General features: G+C 41.6%; 1 protein-coding gene across 3 annotated transcripts in view; it reads left to right on the forward strand.

Annotated features, from left to right (window-relative positions):
* Window positions 1–18,501, forward strand: part of fbn1 (fibrillin 1) — a 71,176-nt gene that overhangs the window by 15,152 nt on the left and 37,523 nt on the right. For 2 of the 3 annotated variants that reach the window (XM_078279598.1, XM_078279516.1), the window contains 21 exons: window positions 567–764; window positions 1,871–1,996; window positions 3,410–3,535; window positions 5,238–5,390; window positions 5,502–5,807; window positions 6,981–7,133; window positions 7,230–7,349; window positions 7,438–7,563; window positions 8,462–8,584; window positions 11,025–11,147; window positions 12,064–12,216; window positions 13,428–13,481; window positions 13,612–13,737; window positions 13,858–13,983; window positions 14,136–14,255; window positions 14,894–15,031; window positions 15,122–15,172; window positions 15,282–15,407; window positions 15,542–15,769; window positions 15,861–15,986; window positions 17,249–17,377. In XM_078279598.1, the coding sequence (XP_078135724.1) occupies window positions 567–764; window positions 1,871–1,996; window positions 3,410–3,535; window positions 5,238–5,390; window positions 5,502–5,807; window positions 6,981–7,133; window positions 7,230–7,349; window positions 7,438–7,563; window positions 8,462–8,584; window positions 11,025–11,147; window positions 12,064–12,216; window positions 13,428–13,481; window positions 13,612–13,737; window positions 13,858–13,983; window positions 14,136–14,255; window positions 14,894–15,031; window positions 15,122–15,172; window positions 15,282–15,407; window positions 15,542–15,769; window positions 15,861–15,986; window positions 17,249–17,377 (2,931 nt within the window). The remainder of the gene's footprint in view (window positions 1–566; window positions 765–1,870; window positions 1,997–3,409; window positions 3,536–5,237; window positions 5,391–5,501; window positions 5,808–6,980; window positions 7,134–7,229; window positions 7,350–7,437; window positions 7,564–8,461; window positions 8,585–11,024; window positions 11,148–12,063; window positions 12,217–13,427; window positions 13,482–13,611; window positions 13,738–13,857; window positions 13,984–14,135; window positions 14,256–14,893; window positions 15,032–15,121; window positions 15,173–15,281; window positions 15,408–15,541; window positions 15,770–15,860; window positions 15,987–17,248; window positions 17,378–18,501) is intronic. The other variant, XM_078279681.1, reaches the window with a different exon arrangement.

Below are 18,501 nucleotides of genomic sequence, written 5' to 3' on the forward strand. Positions count from 1 at the left end.
AATATAGTTAAACAAGCCCACACACACACACACACACACATGCGCACATGCGCACACACACACACACACACACACACACACACACACACACACACACACACACACACACACACACACACACACACACACACATGCACATACAATGCACCTGAGTGCCAGACTGATTATAATGCCAGGAACAGACAATGCATTCTTTATGGAGTGTGTTACTGTTCACTCTGCAGCGCTTTTATCACATATACTGTAATGTAAGTGAGTTGTAGATGTCATGCAAAATTGCATTTATTTGAGAGTTTCTGTTGTGTATGCCAGACAGTTATTCTGTTCAGGTATCAAGTTCAGGTTTTAGTTTTTTCAGCATTGGCTTTAGCTTTTTCTATCACAATTTGGGTTGAAATGTTTCACATAAGTAAGCATTTCTTTTTTTAATCTAACAGACTTCAACCAGTAGAAGTGTTTTTGTTTGACTCACAACCAAACTTTTCTGTTTTGCATTGCGTTTGTACTGGAAATAAAGAAACAAAGTAAGTTTCCACAAAATACGAACTCCTGCTTTGCCTCTGCAGACTACCGCACTGGACCATGCTTCGCCTCGGTGCATAACCAGATGTGTCAAGGCCAGCTCACAGGCATTGTGTGCACAAAGACTTTGTGCTGCGCCACAGTGGGACGGGCGTGGGGTCACCCCTGTGAGATGTGCCCAGCCCAGCCTCACCCCTGCCGAAGAGGGTTCATACCAAACCACCGCACCGGGGCGTGCCAAGGTAAAGTCTGTTCCTCAGCGTCTCTGTCTCTTTTTCTGTTTTTGTCTTTTTTTTTCTCTCTCTCTCTGTCACCCTCCCTTCCCTCTCCTTCTTTGAGTAGTGCTGCTTCTATCTTCCCATTTTAACTCCTTCTCCCTCCTTGTCTGCCTTTGCCCCTCTCCCTCTGTCGTCCCCTCATCTCTACCTATCATCACCTCTCCAGAGGATTAGTTCTAATTGGGTTAAATTGGGTTGGGTGGCAGTGCCTCCCACATGTGTATGGAATGCCCACAGACACCCGCTGTGGCGGGACTGTCAGAGTCAGTAACACGGGTCAGTGGCGGTACCACGTGGGAGAGCTCATTTCTGGTAAGACGGCCCTTTGCCTGTCTGCTCCAGACCCAACAACAGCAGAACCTCTGCAGGGGAGGCGGACCTGAGCCAGGACCCAGAAGAACACAGAGTGCTCTGAGACTGCATCAGGTCACAGCCTCCTGGAGGTTTTCAGCCTGAGACCTACATTTTAATCTGTCAAATTCATTAAATGAATTTCATTTAATCGTCAGTGTACCTCACCAAGTCAAAGATTTCGGGTTTTTCCCAAAGGTTGTTTGGATGGATTGATTGGATCAACTCTCTAATGACAGCATGGTTTCCCTCCAAATCTTCATATACATTAGTATACATCATTGTATGTGATCACAACTGTAACCGTCTCTTTGACTGTACACCTGTCCTTTCTATATTTCGGTCTCTTCCTTGGTCAACTTGGTTTCAATTTCTGTTTCTCCTGCAGGAGACATTCCTCTCTCTCTTTCTCTTTTCCCTTGTCACTCTGTTGATCGCTGGAAAGTCAGCGCAAGACTGGTAAAACAGACCTAATTGCAATCCATACACATCCAGACCAGACTGTGTGTGTGTGTGTGTGTGTGTGTGTGTGTGTGTGTGTGTGTGTGTGTGTGTGTTGCTCTCTTGCCCCTGTGCTGAGTTTATATTACCGTATTTGTGTCTGTTTTCTTGTTTTGTACAAGGAATCTATGTGTGTGTGTGTGTGTGTGTGTGTGTGTGTGTGTGTGTGTTTGTGTTTGTGTTTAGGTGTGTATTAATTGTATGCTTTGTATGTACAGATGTGGATGAGTGCCAGGCTATCCCTGGCATCTGTCAAGGAGGAAACTGTATCAACACAGTAGGATCCTTTGAATGTAAATGCCCCGCTGGGCACAAGTTCAATGAGGTCTCACAGAAATGTGAAGGTAAGAATCAAGCTAGCAGCCATCACATTGTAACTGTAAAAACGTCTGACTTTCAGTGTTAGCTGGAATTACAGAGTAGGCTAAAATAAATGATTTTAAAAGTTTCTAATTAACAATGTGAAAGTAGAGTTAAAAGCCACATCCGTCTAGTTGTGGTTAACTTCACCTCAGTCGTGGTATTCTGACTATTACTTTGTGGGGAAAGACCACACATAACCTACTTTGCCCTTCCCTTGAAATATGTTTAATTAAACCAAAGCAGCACTCAGCTTTCTCTCAGTAATCCTTTTAACATTTATCTGTGAAGCTTGAAAGAGCCCCCCACCATACATGTGTTAAAGAGAGAGACTAGAGACTATGCAACTTTTGAAATAAGAAATAAAACTTTTTTCCTCTTACAAATGAAAAGTTGAATTAATGAGACATAAAACGCACCATTGCTAAATTCAATGCACTCTTTTTTTGTTGCTCCAACTTTACTTGGTCTGGAATGACCAGTAGTTTATGGTGGCTAATGTTAAGGCTAAGGTTAGTAAATGTTGCTGTATAATGCACATTACTCAGTCACTTCACACATGACTCTTCTCCATGCCATTTGGCATTATAGCTAAATATTAACTTGTAGTTTCACTTTAAAACAGCTTCTCAGCCAGGTGTGTCATTGCACGATATGAATCAAGAGACAGGTCCAAGTGTTCGAAAAAGATCTTTTTAAAAAAAATCTTAACTGGGGATCCTAATTATCAACTTCAGACTGGTTTACAGAATTATTATTATTATCACAATCTTTTCTTACTTTATAATTTCGTTTCTGTCTCTAGAAAAATCTTAAATGAAATCCTTCTCTATGCATCATTTTTGTTCCTCCACACATAAAGCCCCACAGTTAGCCTGTGAAAAATATTGGCTCATTAAGACATGAATATGACAATTTCCAGACCAAGTTTAGCTGTAGTGAAACAAACTGAGCAGGCTTTTGTGGCACTCATTTGCAGAATAAAATATGCACTTTTTTATGCCCAGAAATAATTGCCGGAAATCTTCTGGACTGTGTAAAAGACATTTAAAGTAGGTCTAAGTTACAGTGTATTTCTTAACAGACTTTGTGCAATGGTGCTAACAGAAGAGCAGCTACAGAGGCCCCTGGATTTAATATCCTGTGACAATGCCTTATTTCCATTGCCATTGCCAACATGTGGTCTAGTCATTCTTGAAGATTCACATTTCAAGTTAGTTTTCAGCGAACAGGAAGCAATCTAAAATGTTTTGAGTTTTTTGTCATTCTCTCCTCTCCTCTCCACTCCTCTCCTCCCCTCTCCTCTCCTCTCCTCTCCTCTCCTCTCCTCTCCTCTCCTCTCTTCTCCTCTCCTCTCCTCTCCTCTCCTCTCCTCCCCTCTCCTCTCCTCTCCTCAGATCTCGACGAGTGTTCAAACATTCCAGGTCTCTGCGGTGTAGGTGAATGCTCTAATACGGTTGGCAGCTACTTGTGCAAGTGTCCCCAGGGATATTACACCTCTGTGGATGGATCCAGGTGTATAGGTGAGCCGTCTGTCACACTGGCTGTCTCACCTTTCCAAAGGATAATCGCCTGCATTGTATTTGCTTTTTGGTTCGTTGTTACTAGGATAGATGAAATATGAGACAAAGCAGTTAAGCTACAAAAGGTGCCGCCTCTTTCTCTTTCCTTTTTCCAGCCCATTTTGGTTCTTCTCCCTTTATGCCTGGCACTGAGCACAGAAAGAACTGAAATCTGTCCAAAGTTCCAGCTGGTAGAATTTAGGTCACAACAATTAACTATATTCTCTTTAAACTGAGGAGGAGACGGGATGAAAGAAGTAAAGTGAACTCCTCTCGTGCTCAGGCGACTTTGTTTTTTGACATAACAGTTGGAAGAAGTGAGGTGTGTGTGTGTGTGTGTGTGTGTGTGTGTGTGTGTGTGTGTGTGTGTGTGTCTGTCTGTCTGTCTGTCAGTCTGCGTGAATATTGAAGTGTGTGCATGTTTGGAGGTTGATAACAGTCTCACGCACACTAACACACACACACACACACACACACACACACACACACACACACACACACACACACACACACACACTCATACACACACAAAAACACAACATTTGGGTCAGAATAGTCTATTAGGTGTACATGCACATACTCACATGTGCATGTATACACACAAACATATGCAAACACACGGTCACATTACCCCCTCAGTAGAGGATGTTTGTGAGGAAGGAATGTCTGAGTCTTTTGCTCAAGAAAATTGTTTCGCCAAACATTTGAGTCTGTTTCCCATGCAGCCATGTCTACTCCGACCCCAGAAGGGCCCAATTGTTTTTCCTCCAACCAACTCTACGCTAGCCTGACATCTTGTCGAACTTACCCAAGCAATCAGTAGTGTAGCCTGTCAGTTTCTCCATGTCAATACGCTGGATGGGCTAGGTGTGAAACAAGACATGATATATTTATGTTAATAGGGAACCTAAATCAGTCCCTCCAGCAAAATGTGATTATGCGATCGCATAATTCAATGCATAATCAGCCAAAGTCCGCATATTTATGCGGGGCCCGCATTTTTTCAAATACGCGCACTTTCGCCGCATAAATTGCCGATTTCTGTGCAAAATATGCAGGGCTTGCATGATTTCATAATCCCCGCATTTTCGTTGCAAAAAAATCACATATATCTTAGCAGAAAGTTGAAAAATGTTGCGTTTACTTCACACAAGAGCACCCCCTGTTGCCATGGGAACGTTATGAAGTGATGTAATTACGTGATGTGAACATCATCGAAAAGCTGCATACCCCGCGATGAAGCCATGATGAAACCGCAGTTTTTGCAAGTTCCCGCAATTTTTGCAAGTTCCCGCAATATCATTGCATAAAATTGCATAAATATCCCACATATTCCACCGCATTTTTTAAGAAAACGTGGCACATAATCAAGGATTTTTGCCCGCAACAATCACAAAAAAACTCTGCATTTTTCTGGAAGGAATGCTAAATGTTAGTCATGCTGGTGCACAGTGCCAGAAACTGCAGGATGTAGGAAAGGTTCTCATAAATAGGAAGTGATGACTATTGGAAGTGGCTTCCATCATCCAAATGATGGAAAATCTGAAGCAATGATGACTACTTTTTGTTTGTTCTCCTGCCAATTTGCTCAACGTGCAGACAACACATGCCATATTCCATACAACACGGTTACTTTAACTTCATGCTGTGTTGTTTCCCACAGATGCTCGTGGTGGGTACTGCTACGCTAGCCTGCTGAACGGGCGCTGCGCCAACCAAAACTCACAGCTGTTGACCAAAATGCAGTGCTGCTGTGATAGTGGACGCTGCTGGTCTGATGGGTCCGCCCCTGAAATGTGCCCAATTCGTGGAACAGGTGGGGTCACTTACCATCTCATGGCTTTACATTTCTTGCTCTCATCTATGTGTCTCCATGTCTCAACACAGAGCCAAACCTCCTTTTGTTTTTCACATCTGCTCATTTTAGAAGAGTACCAGAAACTGTGCATCCAGATACCTGATGGGAACGGAGGAGGACTGGTACCTGGACGTGTCCCAGACCTACCCGGCATCTACCCAGTTCCATATCCTGGTCAAACTCCTGGTGAAACTCCTGGTCAAACTCCTGGGCAAGTTCCTGGCCAGGTACCTGGAGTGTTTCCTGGTCAAATTCCCATCCAGGTCCCGGGACAGATTCCTGGACAGATTCCTGGACAATTTCCAGGACTATTTCCAGGTCAGATCCCAGGGCAAATCCCAGGACAATTTCCATTTCCACAACCTCCTCCATCAGGTATTCTCCGGCTTTCTGCTTTTGTTTGGTTCACATTCATGGCATGTCTTCAAAGTTGACGTGTGCCATGATAGCTTATAACTCAGATAACTCACTCATAAAACTCTTTTTGGTCTGACTCAGTGGATGTGCAGTAGAAAACTTTGACCAAAGCTGCGTTCCAGTCAAAGTCGGAGGCCAGAATGTCCCAGTCAAAATTTTCAAATTCCGACCTGCTAGCGTTCCTGGTGCACAACGCAAAACGTGAACAAAAACCATGGCTGACCATGACAAACTATGACAATTAAAGTGCAGCTTTAGCAGTGCAGCCTCCATATAAACTGAACAGAGGAGGAAAAACGAGTCAGAGATTGTTTACCGTAACCAGCTACCTAATAACATTGACGACATATTTTGACACCAATTTACATGCAGAACAGGTTTTACTACTTGATAGTATGTATTATTTTAAGTAAATACAGGCAAATATACTTTATGTTGCCTTTTAGTTGATTGGTTACTATTTACAATGTGCCCTTTAATGGGTGCTGCCATTGTTGTGTGACGTCAGACAACTGCTTCTTCATAAAGTCAAGGTAGATAGATTTATAGAATCTTTCCAGTTCCGAGTAGTCTGGAATCGCAGTATTAGCTTCTAATTGTGACACAAGGCTGCTTGTTTCATCTGGGTATTGCTGTGAAAATATCAAAAATAAATGTGCAGAAAATGTCCTATCTGAAAGAAAATATTCTGGCATGTTTGCACACCACACCATGTCAAGAGTTTAATTCAAATCAAAATCAGAATCAAAATCTTCCGCAATAACATGTTCTCCTTATTTTGCAAGGAAGCTTGGCAGAGTTTAGGCTTCTCTTGAGAAATTCAAACAACTCAGAGCTTTTTTGCCATAATGAGAATGGTAGTCCTGCTAGACCTTAGTACAGTGCAAATGAATGATGTGTAGATACTCTAGGTCTGGCAATGCAAGACAACATGCTTATGAAATGCATTTTACTTTTGCACACAGTTGAGACGTTAAGTTTCCTTTACTACTTTGTTTGGTCATACTGTATGTACGTTTGCTGTTGACCAAATGTCTTACAAATTAAGATGACAAAAAAAGGAACAGCAAAAATAAAAGAAACTGTGGAGTTTTCATTATAGCATTTTATTTGTGTGAATGTTTCTGTTAGGTCCCGGTGTTATCCTCACCCAGAACATCACCAACATGTGCCAGGCCTTCCGCAACCTCTGCCTGAATGGCAGGTGTATCCCCATGCCGAGCATTGGGTATCGCTGTGAGTGCAACATGGGCTTTAAGTTGAATGGAAGAGGAGAGTGCTTTGGTGAGTTCCTGACAGAGTGAGGAACAAGTTTATCAAGCATTAAACTGGAAGTACATTAAGCGAAGAAGGTTTATGAGCTTTATTTTTGTTCTTCAGATGAAGATGAATGTGAGAGGAGCCCGTGTGCACACGGAGAATGTGTGAACACCCCTGGGTCTTACATCTGTCAGTGTCCTGTTGGATTCCAGACTACTGCAACCAGGACAGAGTGCAGAGGTTACACATACACACACGGACACACAACTGTGCGCACACACTTAAGAGGATGTAAGTGTTTACTGTGCTATCTGTTTGTTTCTGCCAGATATGGATGAGTGTGTGGCCAACGGTCGTATCTGCAACAACGGCCGCTGTGTGAACACTGTGGGCAGCTTCCATTGTGTCTGCAACGCTGGATTTGAGATTTCAGCAGATGGCAAAAACTGTCAAGGTCTGTCAAGTTGTGACATCTGCATTTATGGAGTTGAGACATTTTTAAAGGGTAGTTTTTTGTAATAACCACAGTATGTGTAATGTTTATCTTTAATGGACCATGGATCTGTTGAAGGTGGTGATTAAATACCAAAGCCTGTTGGAGGTATGTGCCGTAATATACAGCATTTTAAATGATCGTGCTGGTGGTTTTATGTGTTTTTGCCGATTAACTACAAAATATTTACTACCGACCTTTTTCCACAGTACACCATATGATTAATATTTACTTTTTACCTTGCAGGCATTCATTTGTTTCCATCCATTTTAGTTTGTTAAAAAGTCTTGCAAATCTTGCTATGCTTTTCACAGCAACAGCTATAAACACTAGTCAAATCTCTTGTCCAATTATATTATTGTCACAAAGGAATTTCGTTTTAGGCATATAGTGTATTGAAAATTCTGCCTGTGGTTCTGTTCAAGAATGCTCCAAGATGCAAAATTCAAGAGTTGGCTGCTCAAAAGCAAAAAATGTGTCCAAAATGTCCCGATCTCTATGTTTGCTTAGTATTTTTTCTGTGGACTTGATTTTCTGACAGCATACATAGCTCACCAGTGTAATGATTTGGCAGTGATCAGTTCTCCAATGAGTGTGTGTGTCCTTGGATGTACCTAAGAGGGTTTTCAATATAGTCTCTGCTTTCCAATGCATTGTTTAACAGCAACAGTATAACTTTGATTAAAGCATACACATTCTATTACAATCTGATTGTCAAGACAGAATGAAGTCAACTAAAATGGAGTGTATGAAATTTGTTGTTAACAGACTAAACCATGTTGGTACCTTTAACCACCACTGTATATATTTCCTAAATGCACTGATATCAAGCTATGGATTTGTTTCTATTGATCCACAGACCAGGACGAGTGTCTGATCAGGAACATGTGCCTCAATGGACTGTGTATCAATGACGATGGCAGCTTCAAATGCATCTGTAAAAATGGTTTCCTGCTTGACTCCAGTGGACGCATGTGTGTAGGTGCGTTTGTCAGAAAGCCCACATACTATACAATCACATCTCTACATTTTAATGTAATGGCTACATCACCAGAAGATACTTTGAGTCAATTGTTCTTTTGACTTTATTTAGGAGACGCAAACTTGTGAGTCACAATTGTTCCACCATTTTAAATCAATGTAATGTTTAAAATACAGTCAGGTCCATAAATATTGGGACATCGACACAATTCTGATCTTTTTGGCTCTATACACCACCACAATGGAGTTGAAATGAAACGAACAAGATGTGCTTTAACTGCAGACTTTCAGCTTTAATTTGAGGGTATTTACATCCAAATCAGGTCAATGGTGTAGGAATTACAACAGTTTGTATATGTGCCTCCCACTTTTTAAGGGACCAAAAGTAATGGGACAGATTAACAATCATAAATCAAACTTTCACTTTTTAATACTTGGTTGCAAATCCTTTGCATTCAATTACAGCCTGAAGTCTGGAAGGCATAGACATCACCAGACGCTGGGTTTCATCCCTGGTGATGCTCTGCCAGGCCTCTACTGCAACTGTCTTCAGTTCCTGCTTGTTCTTGGGGCATTTTCCCTTCAGTTTTGTCTTCAGCAAGTGAAATGCATGCTCAATCGGATTCAGGTCAGGTGATTGACTTGGCCATTGCATAACATTCCACTTCTTTCCCTTAAAAAACTCTTTGGTTGCTTTCGCAGTATGCTTCGGGTCATTGTCCATCTGCACTGTGAAGCGCCGTCCAATGAGTTCTGAAGCATTTGGCTGAATATGAGCAGATAATATTGCCCGAAACACTTCAGAATTCATCCTGCTGCTTTTGTCAGCAGTCACATCATCAATAAATACAAGAGAACCAGTTCCATTGGCAGCCATACATGCCCACGCCATGACACTACCACCACCATACTTCACTGATGAGGTGGTATGCTTTGGATCATGAGCAGTTCCTTTCCTTCTCCATACTCTTCTCTTCCCATCACTCTGGTACAAGTTGATATTTGTCTCATCTGTCCATAGGATGTTGTTCCAGAAATGTGAAGGCTTTTGTATGTATGTTGTTTGGCAAACTCTAATCTGGCCTTCCTGTTTTTAAGGCTCACCAATGGTTTACATCTTGTAGTGAACCCTCTGTATTCACTCTGGTGAAGTCTTCTCTTGATTGTTGATTTTGACACACATACACCTACCTCCTGGAGAGTGTTCTTGATCTGGCCAACTGTTGTGAAGGGTTTTTTCTTCACCAGGGAAAGTATTCTTCGGTCATCCACCACAGTTGTTTTCCGTGGTCTTCCGGGTCTTTTGGTGTTGCTGAGCTCACCGGTGCGTTCTTTCTTTTTAAGAATGTTCCAAACAGTTGATTTGGCCACACCTAATGTGTAATTTTTGCTATCTCTCTGATGGGTTTGTTTAGATTTTTCAGCCTAATGATGGCTTGCTTCACTGATAGTGACAGCTCTTTGGATCTCATATTGAGAGTTGACAGCAACAGATTCCAAATGCAAATAGCACACTTGAAATGAACTCTGGACCTTTTATCTGCTCCTTGTAAATGGGATAATGAGGGAATAACACACACCTGGCCATGGAACAGCTGAGCAGCCAATTGTCCCATTAGTTTTGGTCCCTTAAAAAGTGGGAGGCACATATACAAACTGTTGTAATTCCTACACCGTTCACCTGATTTGGATGTAAATACCCTCAAATTAAAGCTGAAAGTCTGCAGTTAAAGCACATCTTGTTCGTTTCATTTCAACTCCATTGTGGTGGTGTATAGAGCCAAAAAGATTAGAATTGTGTCGATGTCCCAATATTTATGGACCTGACTGTAGCTACCATGAATACAACAAATGCCCCGTAAAGAACAGTCTTTTGCAGCCATTTTGCTCCACGTGGCTTAAGATACAGACGTTTGATCTCAGAGACACTGACCTGGTTAAGTCATAGCAAAATAAATAAGTAGGAGAGTAGGGTGTGGGTGAAGTGTGCTGATGTATGCAGTCATTAATGAAATGTGTAGTCTAAAGGGGCCCTGGGGCCTCATCATTTCTATCTACAGTCTGTCTGTTCCCCAACACACCCAGACAGAGCATACACACACACACACACACACACACACACACACACACACACACACACACATACACATAAACACACACACACACGTGCATGCCATATCATTGTTTACACTCATTATGATAATTATTGTAATATGCTGATGGGATCAAGGGGAAGGAAAAGAATGTTTTCTTAGTTGAGGTCCTAAAACCGAGACTGTGCAGCAGTTTTGGCTGCATTTGTTGTAATGAATCAAGCACCTTAGGACTTTAATAACTACTGCTTAAGCAGGAAATTGGTTTATTTCCTGCTGGAGTCTCTCCTATTCATTTTGTAAAAAAAAAAGTTTGTGAAGAAATTATTTTGCTGTTTATGTTTCTAGACATTGATGAGTGTGAGACTCCAGGCATGTGTATGAACGGCCACTGCGTCAACACAGAGGGATCCTTCCGCTGTGAGTGTATGGCTGGGATGGCAGTGGGCCTGGATGGACGGGTCTGTGTTGGTGAGTAAATGTTTTGTTTCCAGAAATGGTTCATGTGTTCATTTTGGATACCATGACAAACAATCATCTCAACACAAACACCCTCTTTTTGTGTCCGGCATGTGTTCCCCTCTTTTAGTTTGGCTAACACTGAAAGTTCTTTATTGCTGCATAGAGAAGATGAAAATGAACATTTTCAGTTTTTTTACAATGTGTCTGTTGAAGAAGTTCATTGATTACTTTGTGAAGTAATTGGTACTTCCAGTGATTTCCTACCAGCACATATGCTTATGTTTTTAGTGAATTCTCGCATTGGTGATTGGATTGAGCTTTTGTTAAAATGTTGTTCCCACTTTTCTAAGCAACAGAAAGCCCAGAGTGAGCATACTTGTACAACTTTCTACACATTTTAACCAGAATAACCACAACACAAATATTTTCCAGTCCAGTGATTACAAGCACATGTGACAAAGCAGAGAATAATCACGTGGTAATACACTTCACTAACAGCTCAGCCTGTTAACCTGTTGCAAACACATGCTCGCTATCATTAATAAGCATGTTAAATGTTGTCCTGCCTCCTTTGTGCTCCAATCCCCTGGACTGGCACTCGGAGAGCAGATCTGTTTATGACTTTATTTTCAGCATTGCTATATACTCCCAAATGACATTTCTTTGTGCATTGTGTGGAAAATGTTGAAATCTTGTTCGGTCTGGGTACGTTTTTCGTCAGGATGATATCAGCGCAGGAGAATGCCGCAAATCCCTGGATATTATGAAGCGAGAACAACCGTTTGTTTTGCCAGTGTTGTTGCTTACTGGAGCTATGGACGCTCACCTCCCTTTCTCTCTCCTTCGCTCTGTCTCTAGCCTCTTTCCAGATCTTTTGCCTCATTTCTGTTTCTTACACACTCTTGTTTTGTATTGTCCGAAACAGATACACATATGCGCAGTTCATGTTATGGCGGCTACAAGCGAGGGCAGTGTGTTAGGCCTTTATTTGGAGCTGTGACCAAGTCGGAGTGCTGCTGTGCCAGCACAGAGTTCGCCTACGGAGAGCCCTGCCGACCCTGCCCACCACAAAGCTCTGGTACGGATATTCAAATCACTCCACCCTTTACAAATATGAAACCACCTCCTTCCGCCTGACACACAGACACACACAGCTTGTGTTTAATTGAAAACACACCTGTCAAAGTCTAATACATCCATGGTCAAAGTCAGGATGAGCAGATTAAATGCTTCGTTTTCTTTGACATACCAGGTTGCATTTCATAAATGACAGAATAGCGGTGATGAAGTCACAGCTAAGCACATTAACAGCCTCCACACACGCACACACACACGCACGCACGCACGCACGCACGCACGCACGCACACACGCACACACACACACACACACACACACACACACACACACACACACACACACACACCACCATCCAGTCACTTCTCATTAGTCCTGCCAATTAAATGTCATATATCAAAGTGCTCATAGTATGCTCTTTTTCAGTTTCATAATTGTATTTAGCGGTTGTACCAGAATAGGTTTACATGGTTTAATTTTCAAAAAACACCATATTTTTGTTGTACTGCACATTGCTGCAGCTCCTCTTTTCACCCTGTGTGTTGAGCTCTCTGTTTTAGCTACAGAGTGAGGCATCGCACTTCTATTCCATCTTTGTTGGGAGTCGCACATGCGCAGTAGATACTCACTTAGTCAGTGCTTGGGCCCAGACATTAGTAACGGGGGAGAGTGTAGACTAATGTGACTAGATAGAACTACGTGTGAAAGTTACGGATATGGTGGCAGTAGTTCAACCATACATGTTCGAACCAGAATCGGATCCTGAAGAAGGAGGGGAGTCTCCTGCAGAAGCTGAGACTCAGAGAATTCAAATGTTTCGGCCGATGACGTAGACGGCCCTGCAGATTTTGAACAGCTCACCCGGAGACTGAAGGCAGGATACATTCAGAAACCCGTATCTCACTCAAAACAGCATGGATGTTTTTTTTTCCCAAGTTTGTATGCTTGTGGAAGCACCAGAGACACAAAATAACACCCCAAATCCCAGAAAAAGTGTTTTTTTTCATAATATGGGCACTTCAAAGACACCAGAGCTGTACCACATTAAGGAAATGCATCTAGGCTAAATGAGAAAGTGTGGAAATTGATAATGACATGGTATTAAATGTTCTGCTTTGAGATTTCTTGGATTTTGGCAAATGTGATATTTTCTCAAAAGCTCTTACTTCTGCTTTTTATCAACCAAACTGTGCTGTCTGTGTGTGATGTTGCAGCTGAGTTCCAGGCTCTGTGTCCCAGTGGCCTTGGCATAAGCGGCGATGCAAGAGGTAACAAACGCAAGCTCATTGTGTGTGTTTCATTGATATTAAAACAGAGAGCTTGCAGAAATGAAATGCAGTTATTACTTAGGGTTTTTTCCTACTGTGACGGTTAACAGGTTATTCTTTGCCTTCGCAGATATTAACGAGTGCGCCCTCGTCCCTGACATCTGCCAGAATGGGGTGTGTGAGAATATGATGAGGACATACAAATGCACCTGCAACGAAGGCTTTGAGATAGACCTGACGGGCAAAAACTGTGTCGGTAGGTTAACTGCTCTTTATTGGCCTTGTCCTCTTTATAAACGATATATTCAAAGTATATATGTATACAGCCAGTGTAAGGAACGTCATCATGTCTCTCTCTGTATGTGTTTCTCCTCAGATATTGATGAGTGTCTGATGAACAGGCTCCTGTGTGAAAACGGTCTGTGCAGAAACACACCAGGCAGTTTCACCTGTCAGTGTCCCAAAGGATATCTGTTTGATCCTGAGACAGACGTCTGCGAGGGTCAGAGACTCGTTCATTCACTCAGATTGATTCTGTTGTACAGTACAATGTCACTTCATCAAAGCATGTACTATGACTCCTATTTTTTAGATTGATAAGAAATGACCAACGGGAGAAAAAACTAATCTGTTGTTTGTTTTTGTCTCCCACAGATGTGGATGAGTGTCAGTCTAGCCCCTGTGTTAATGGAGACTGTAGGAACAGCCAAGGGTCCTTTGTGTGTTTGTGTTCCATCGGCAGTTCGCTGGATAGCACTGGGCTTGATTGTATAGGTAAGTGAGCATTGTGTTGTTTGAATTTCATTACAGAAACAGTACTTTAATTGACAAAAAGGTTTTTTATTCAACATAAAAATAATAAAAAAATATATGAAAGAAACCCACACTTGATTTATTCAAACCTACTGTTATTCAAAAGTATCAAGTATTTAAAAAAAAAAATGCTTTAAAAAGAAGATGCATTTTCCCCCACTTTTTATTAATACAAAAAAGCTGTCTAGCCTCAAGTTTAATTTAAATTGCAGCAGCTCAGTGAATAACTACATTCAACAATGTGAGAAGATCTGGGTCAAATGCTGTGCCGGCACTGTTCCCATGACATATAACCAAAAACTAGAACACTTGAGTGAAATGAGCGCCTAGTGATGTCTGGAGAAACTGGTTTCTCTGTCCCGCACAAGTTGACCACTAATACGCCAGTCAGCACTGTCTTTTATTTTAGAACAGCTATGATGATAAATTAAATGTAAGATTTACTAATTCAATACAGAATTTTGGCATCAAATAACATATATTGACATATGTCCATGTATAATGTGTAAGTTCCAAACCAGTGCATGTTGGCACACATGCTATTTAATTCCATAGAACTGAATGTAGAGTAACTAAAAGGTATTGTTTCATTAAAACAGAGACTACTAAGAGCACCTGCTGGCTGAAGATAGTAAATAATCGTTGTGAGGTCAACATCAATGGGGCTACGCTGAAGTCCCACTGCTGTGCCACATTGGGAGAAGCCTGGAACAGCCCATGTGCAAAATGTGAAAAAGGTGAGATGATCAATATGCATCATTTTGCATTTTTCCGTAAACCATATAACTGCATTGACTGACATTGTATTGTGTGCCCTCCTTTTTCAGATCCAATCTGCAGTAAAGGCTTTGCTAGAATCAAAGGAAATGTCTGTGAAGGTAAGGTCTGCTTTGATGCCATGTAGACCCAGAAATTCACTTGCAGTTCATTCAAGTGAAACACTGGACCAGTTGTTGATGTTGCTCTATATTCTCTGTTGACTGTCAGATGTGGATGAGTGTCAAGTGTTTCCCGGAGTGTGTATCAATGGCAAGTGCATCAACACACCGGGCTCCTTTTTCTGCCAGTGCCCTCCAGGAATGACTGTTGATGTCAGCGGCAGGACGTGCATTGGTGGGTACTATGTATATGTGTTTCCACGTGTAGTGGTAAGTCACCTTACTGTCTGAACGTGCAGTGTTAAATGTATAATTGATACCACTTGATATTCTTATATCAAATGCATGTAATATACGTGTGACTTTCAGACCTGCGTATGGAGCAGTGTTACCTCACCCATGAGGATGAGCGCTGTGGGGCTCCCATCTCAGGGAAGCAGCGTGTGGATGCCTGCTGCTGCTCAGTGGGTGTAGCCTGGGGCCCTGAATGTGACGAATGTCCGGAGAAGGGCACTCCAGAATATGCCCAGCTCTGTCCTCGTGGCCCAGGCTTCTCGCATAGGGGTGACTTCATCAACGGCAGACCTTTCCTCAAAGGTACTGTACATGGTCATAGACTGCATAGGCTGTATGTGTTGTTTTATAAATGGTCTCTCATCTGTCTTTATCCCTCTGTTTCATATCTTAGATATAAATGAATGCAGGATGATAAACACCCTGTGCTCAAATGGAAGGTGTAGAAACACCATCGGCAGCTTCCGTTGTCGCTGTGATAACGGCTATGCTCTGGACTCTGATGAGAGGAATTGCACTGGTGAGTAGTACTGAAGCAATTCACCCACTAATTTAGTTCATTTAGTCTACAAAGAAATTCATCAACAGAAATTTGATAATTGATTAATCTTTTAAGTAATTTATCAAAAATGTCAAACATCTGCTGGTTCCAGCTTCTCAAATGTGAGTTTTTTTTTTTTATCATTGTACATTTAGTATCTTTGAGTTTTGGGCAATTTCGCCACCTATGACTCTAAAACATTGTGAAGGGCATAATTTACTATTTTCCCACATTTTATAGACTAACCAACAAATTGATTAATTGAAAAATACTACGCTGAATTGATAATTAATATAATCATTAGTTGCTTACTGGTGAGTACTACACATAACAGTTCATCAACTGTTCATCACAGTGTTTACTTAAATGACAACACTCATGTTCACATGTTGGCAGTAATCTCAGAGCTGATATGCATGTAGCTGCTATTTTTTTGGCTGGAATGTATGCTTAACATTTCAGCACCATTGTATCTTCTTTACAAGTCTAGCCATTCTTCATCAGTCCCCCTTTCTGAATCCCTCTGCCAACACTAATTACAGTAAAGTGGTGTAAAGCCATTGCCTGCATTCAGCTCATTCAATCTAATGGGAGTCTGGCTGCTTTGGACTTGTTGGGGCTGGTCCCTGTAGTCTGGTTAGCTACATTACTGCCTTTGTTGAAATGTGCACAACATCATTTTAGGTTTAAATGCCAGTGCCATGGCTTTATTCTGAAATAATTTATAGGTTCTTAGTAAGTAAATGATATCTGGGACCATTTACCCCATACAAGTGAGATCCCAGCCCAAAGCCTTTGTGTTAAGTCTTTCAAAATGTGGATTACATTTAAAAGGGATCAGACCTTTATCTTTAGATTTAGGAGGAATCTGCTTGAAGATCTCACTGCCTAAATCATCCTCAACTTTACCTCTTAATCTTATTTTATAGCCTTTCTTTCATGTAGTAACATTTTCTGTGCTTTTCTGCGTTGTTTGCCTTATATTTACATGTTGTACTATAGCTTCTTTGCTTTTTGCTACGGATCTTATCAGTGCCTCACTCTTGTGTTAAATCACCTTGTTACTGAGTTCTCTCTACAAAAAGCTAATGTTTTTATCATGTTTCTTTAATTTGTATCTCTTTATATTCATAATAAATACAGGGCGCTTTCTTAATGGTTTTCTCTGCATGCATAAATGTTGGTGCTGTTTTAAAGAGAATGTCTACCTTGCTAAGTTTTGTTGCATTCCTGTCCTGTAGACATCGACGAGTGCCACATCTCTCCGGACCTGTGTGGACAGGGCAGGTGTATTAACACAGCCGGAGATTTTGAATGCGAGTGCTTCGAAGGTTATGAGAGTGGCTTCATGATGATGAAAAACTGCATGGGTGAGTGACGAATTCTCACACACCAACACTTGCAGACACTAAAAACACATTAAATCACCTCTTCAGCTTGAGATGGTTTGGTACAGTTACATGCGGAGACAGCACTCTTTCAAATGAAATATTTTAGTCTGTGAGGACATGAGTGAGAAACTTGATCTCCGTAACAACTCTTTCACACACCCTGTTGAAGTGGCAGCATCCAAGAACAGAGCGAGTTGCCAACCTATAAAGGGCTTCAAGTATAGGGAAGACCTGCCACACAACCCCAGTCCTAATCACAACCCAGCCATCTGCTCCACACTCACTCTTGTGCCATAAGCTCTGGATGAGGCACTGAGGCTAACATGCCAGACTCACTGTTTAGGCGGCTGATGTAATCTGAAATTTGCAGGCTGTGTGCATTTGTATATATATACTGTATGTATGTGTGTGTGTGTGTGTGTGTGTGTGTGTGTGTGTGTGTGTGTGTGTGTGTGTGTGAGAGAGAGAGAGAGAGAGAGAGAGAGAGAGAGAGAGAGAGAAGAAGAATTAAACTGACTTTATTCAAACCCCTGTGGGGTGTTGAAAGGGGTCTAGTCTGTGCAGCCCAATCGCTTCACAAAACTGCTCCATAAAGTCTTAAAGATAATTGTTCTTTATTACATACTTGAACTGCATGTGAGGAACACACTCAGCTGCCCAGCAAAATGATTTTTATATGCAGCTACAAGGCCTAATGTTCTGCCATCTGTGAAAATACTTTATGCTCTATTTCTGTTCTGGTCTGTCTTTGACGTTGTTTGATTAAACACTTGGGAGAAATCATACACACAAAATGGAGAGTCTCAGTACTTTTGTTGGCCCAAAGCTGCCATTAGACCAAAATTGGCGCGACAAAATCTACTCGTCCCCTGTGGCAAAAAAAAAACAAAAGATTAGGGACTGGAAATAATATGGGCAGGGTCACAGTCATAAACTGTTGGTAGTGACTGGGCTAGCAGATTAAAAAAATAACTGACAAGTAAAAAATTATTCAACAATTTTTGTTTGTCAACCTTTGTTCTTAACATCACTGCCAGCCATGAAGCTGCTAGCTGCTTGTATTCTTTCACCATGCAGTTTTATGCACCAAACAAGGATATAAA

Source organism: Sander vitreus, chromosome 1 (assembly GCF_031162955.1).
Source record: "Sander vitreus isolate 19-12246 chromosome 1, sanVit1, whole genome shotgun sequence".
Classification (NCBI taxonomy): Eukaryota; Metazoa; Chordata; class Actinopteri; order Perciformes; family Percidae; genus Sander; species Sander vitreus.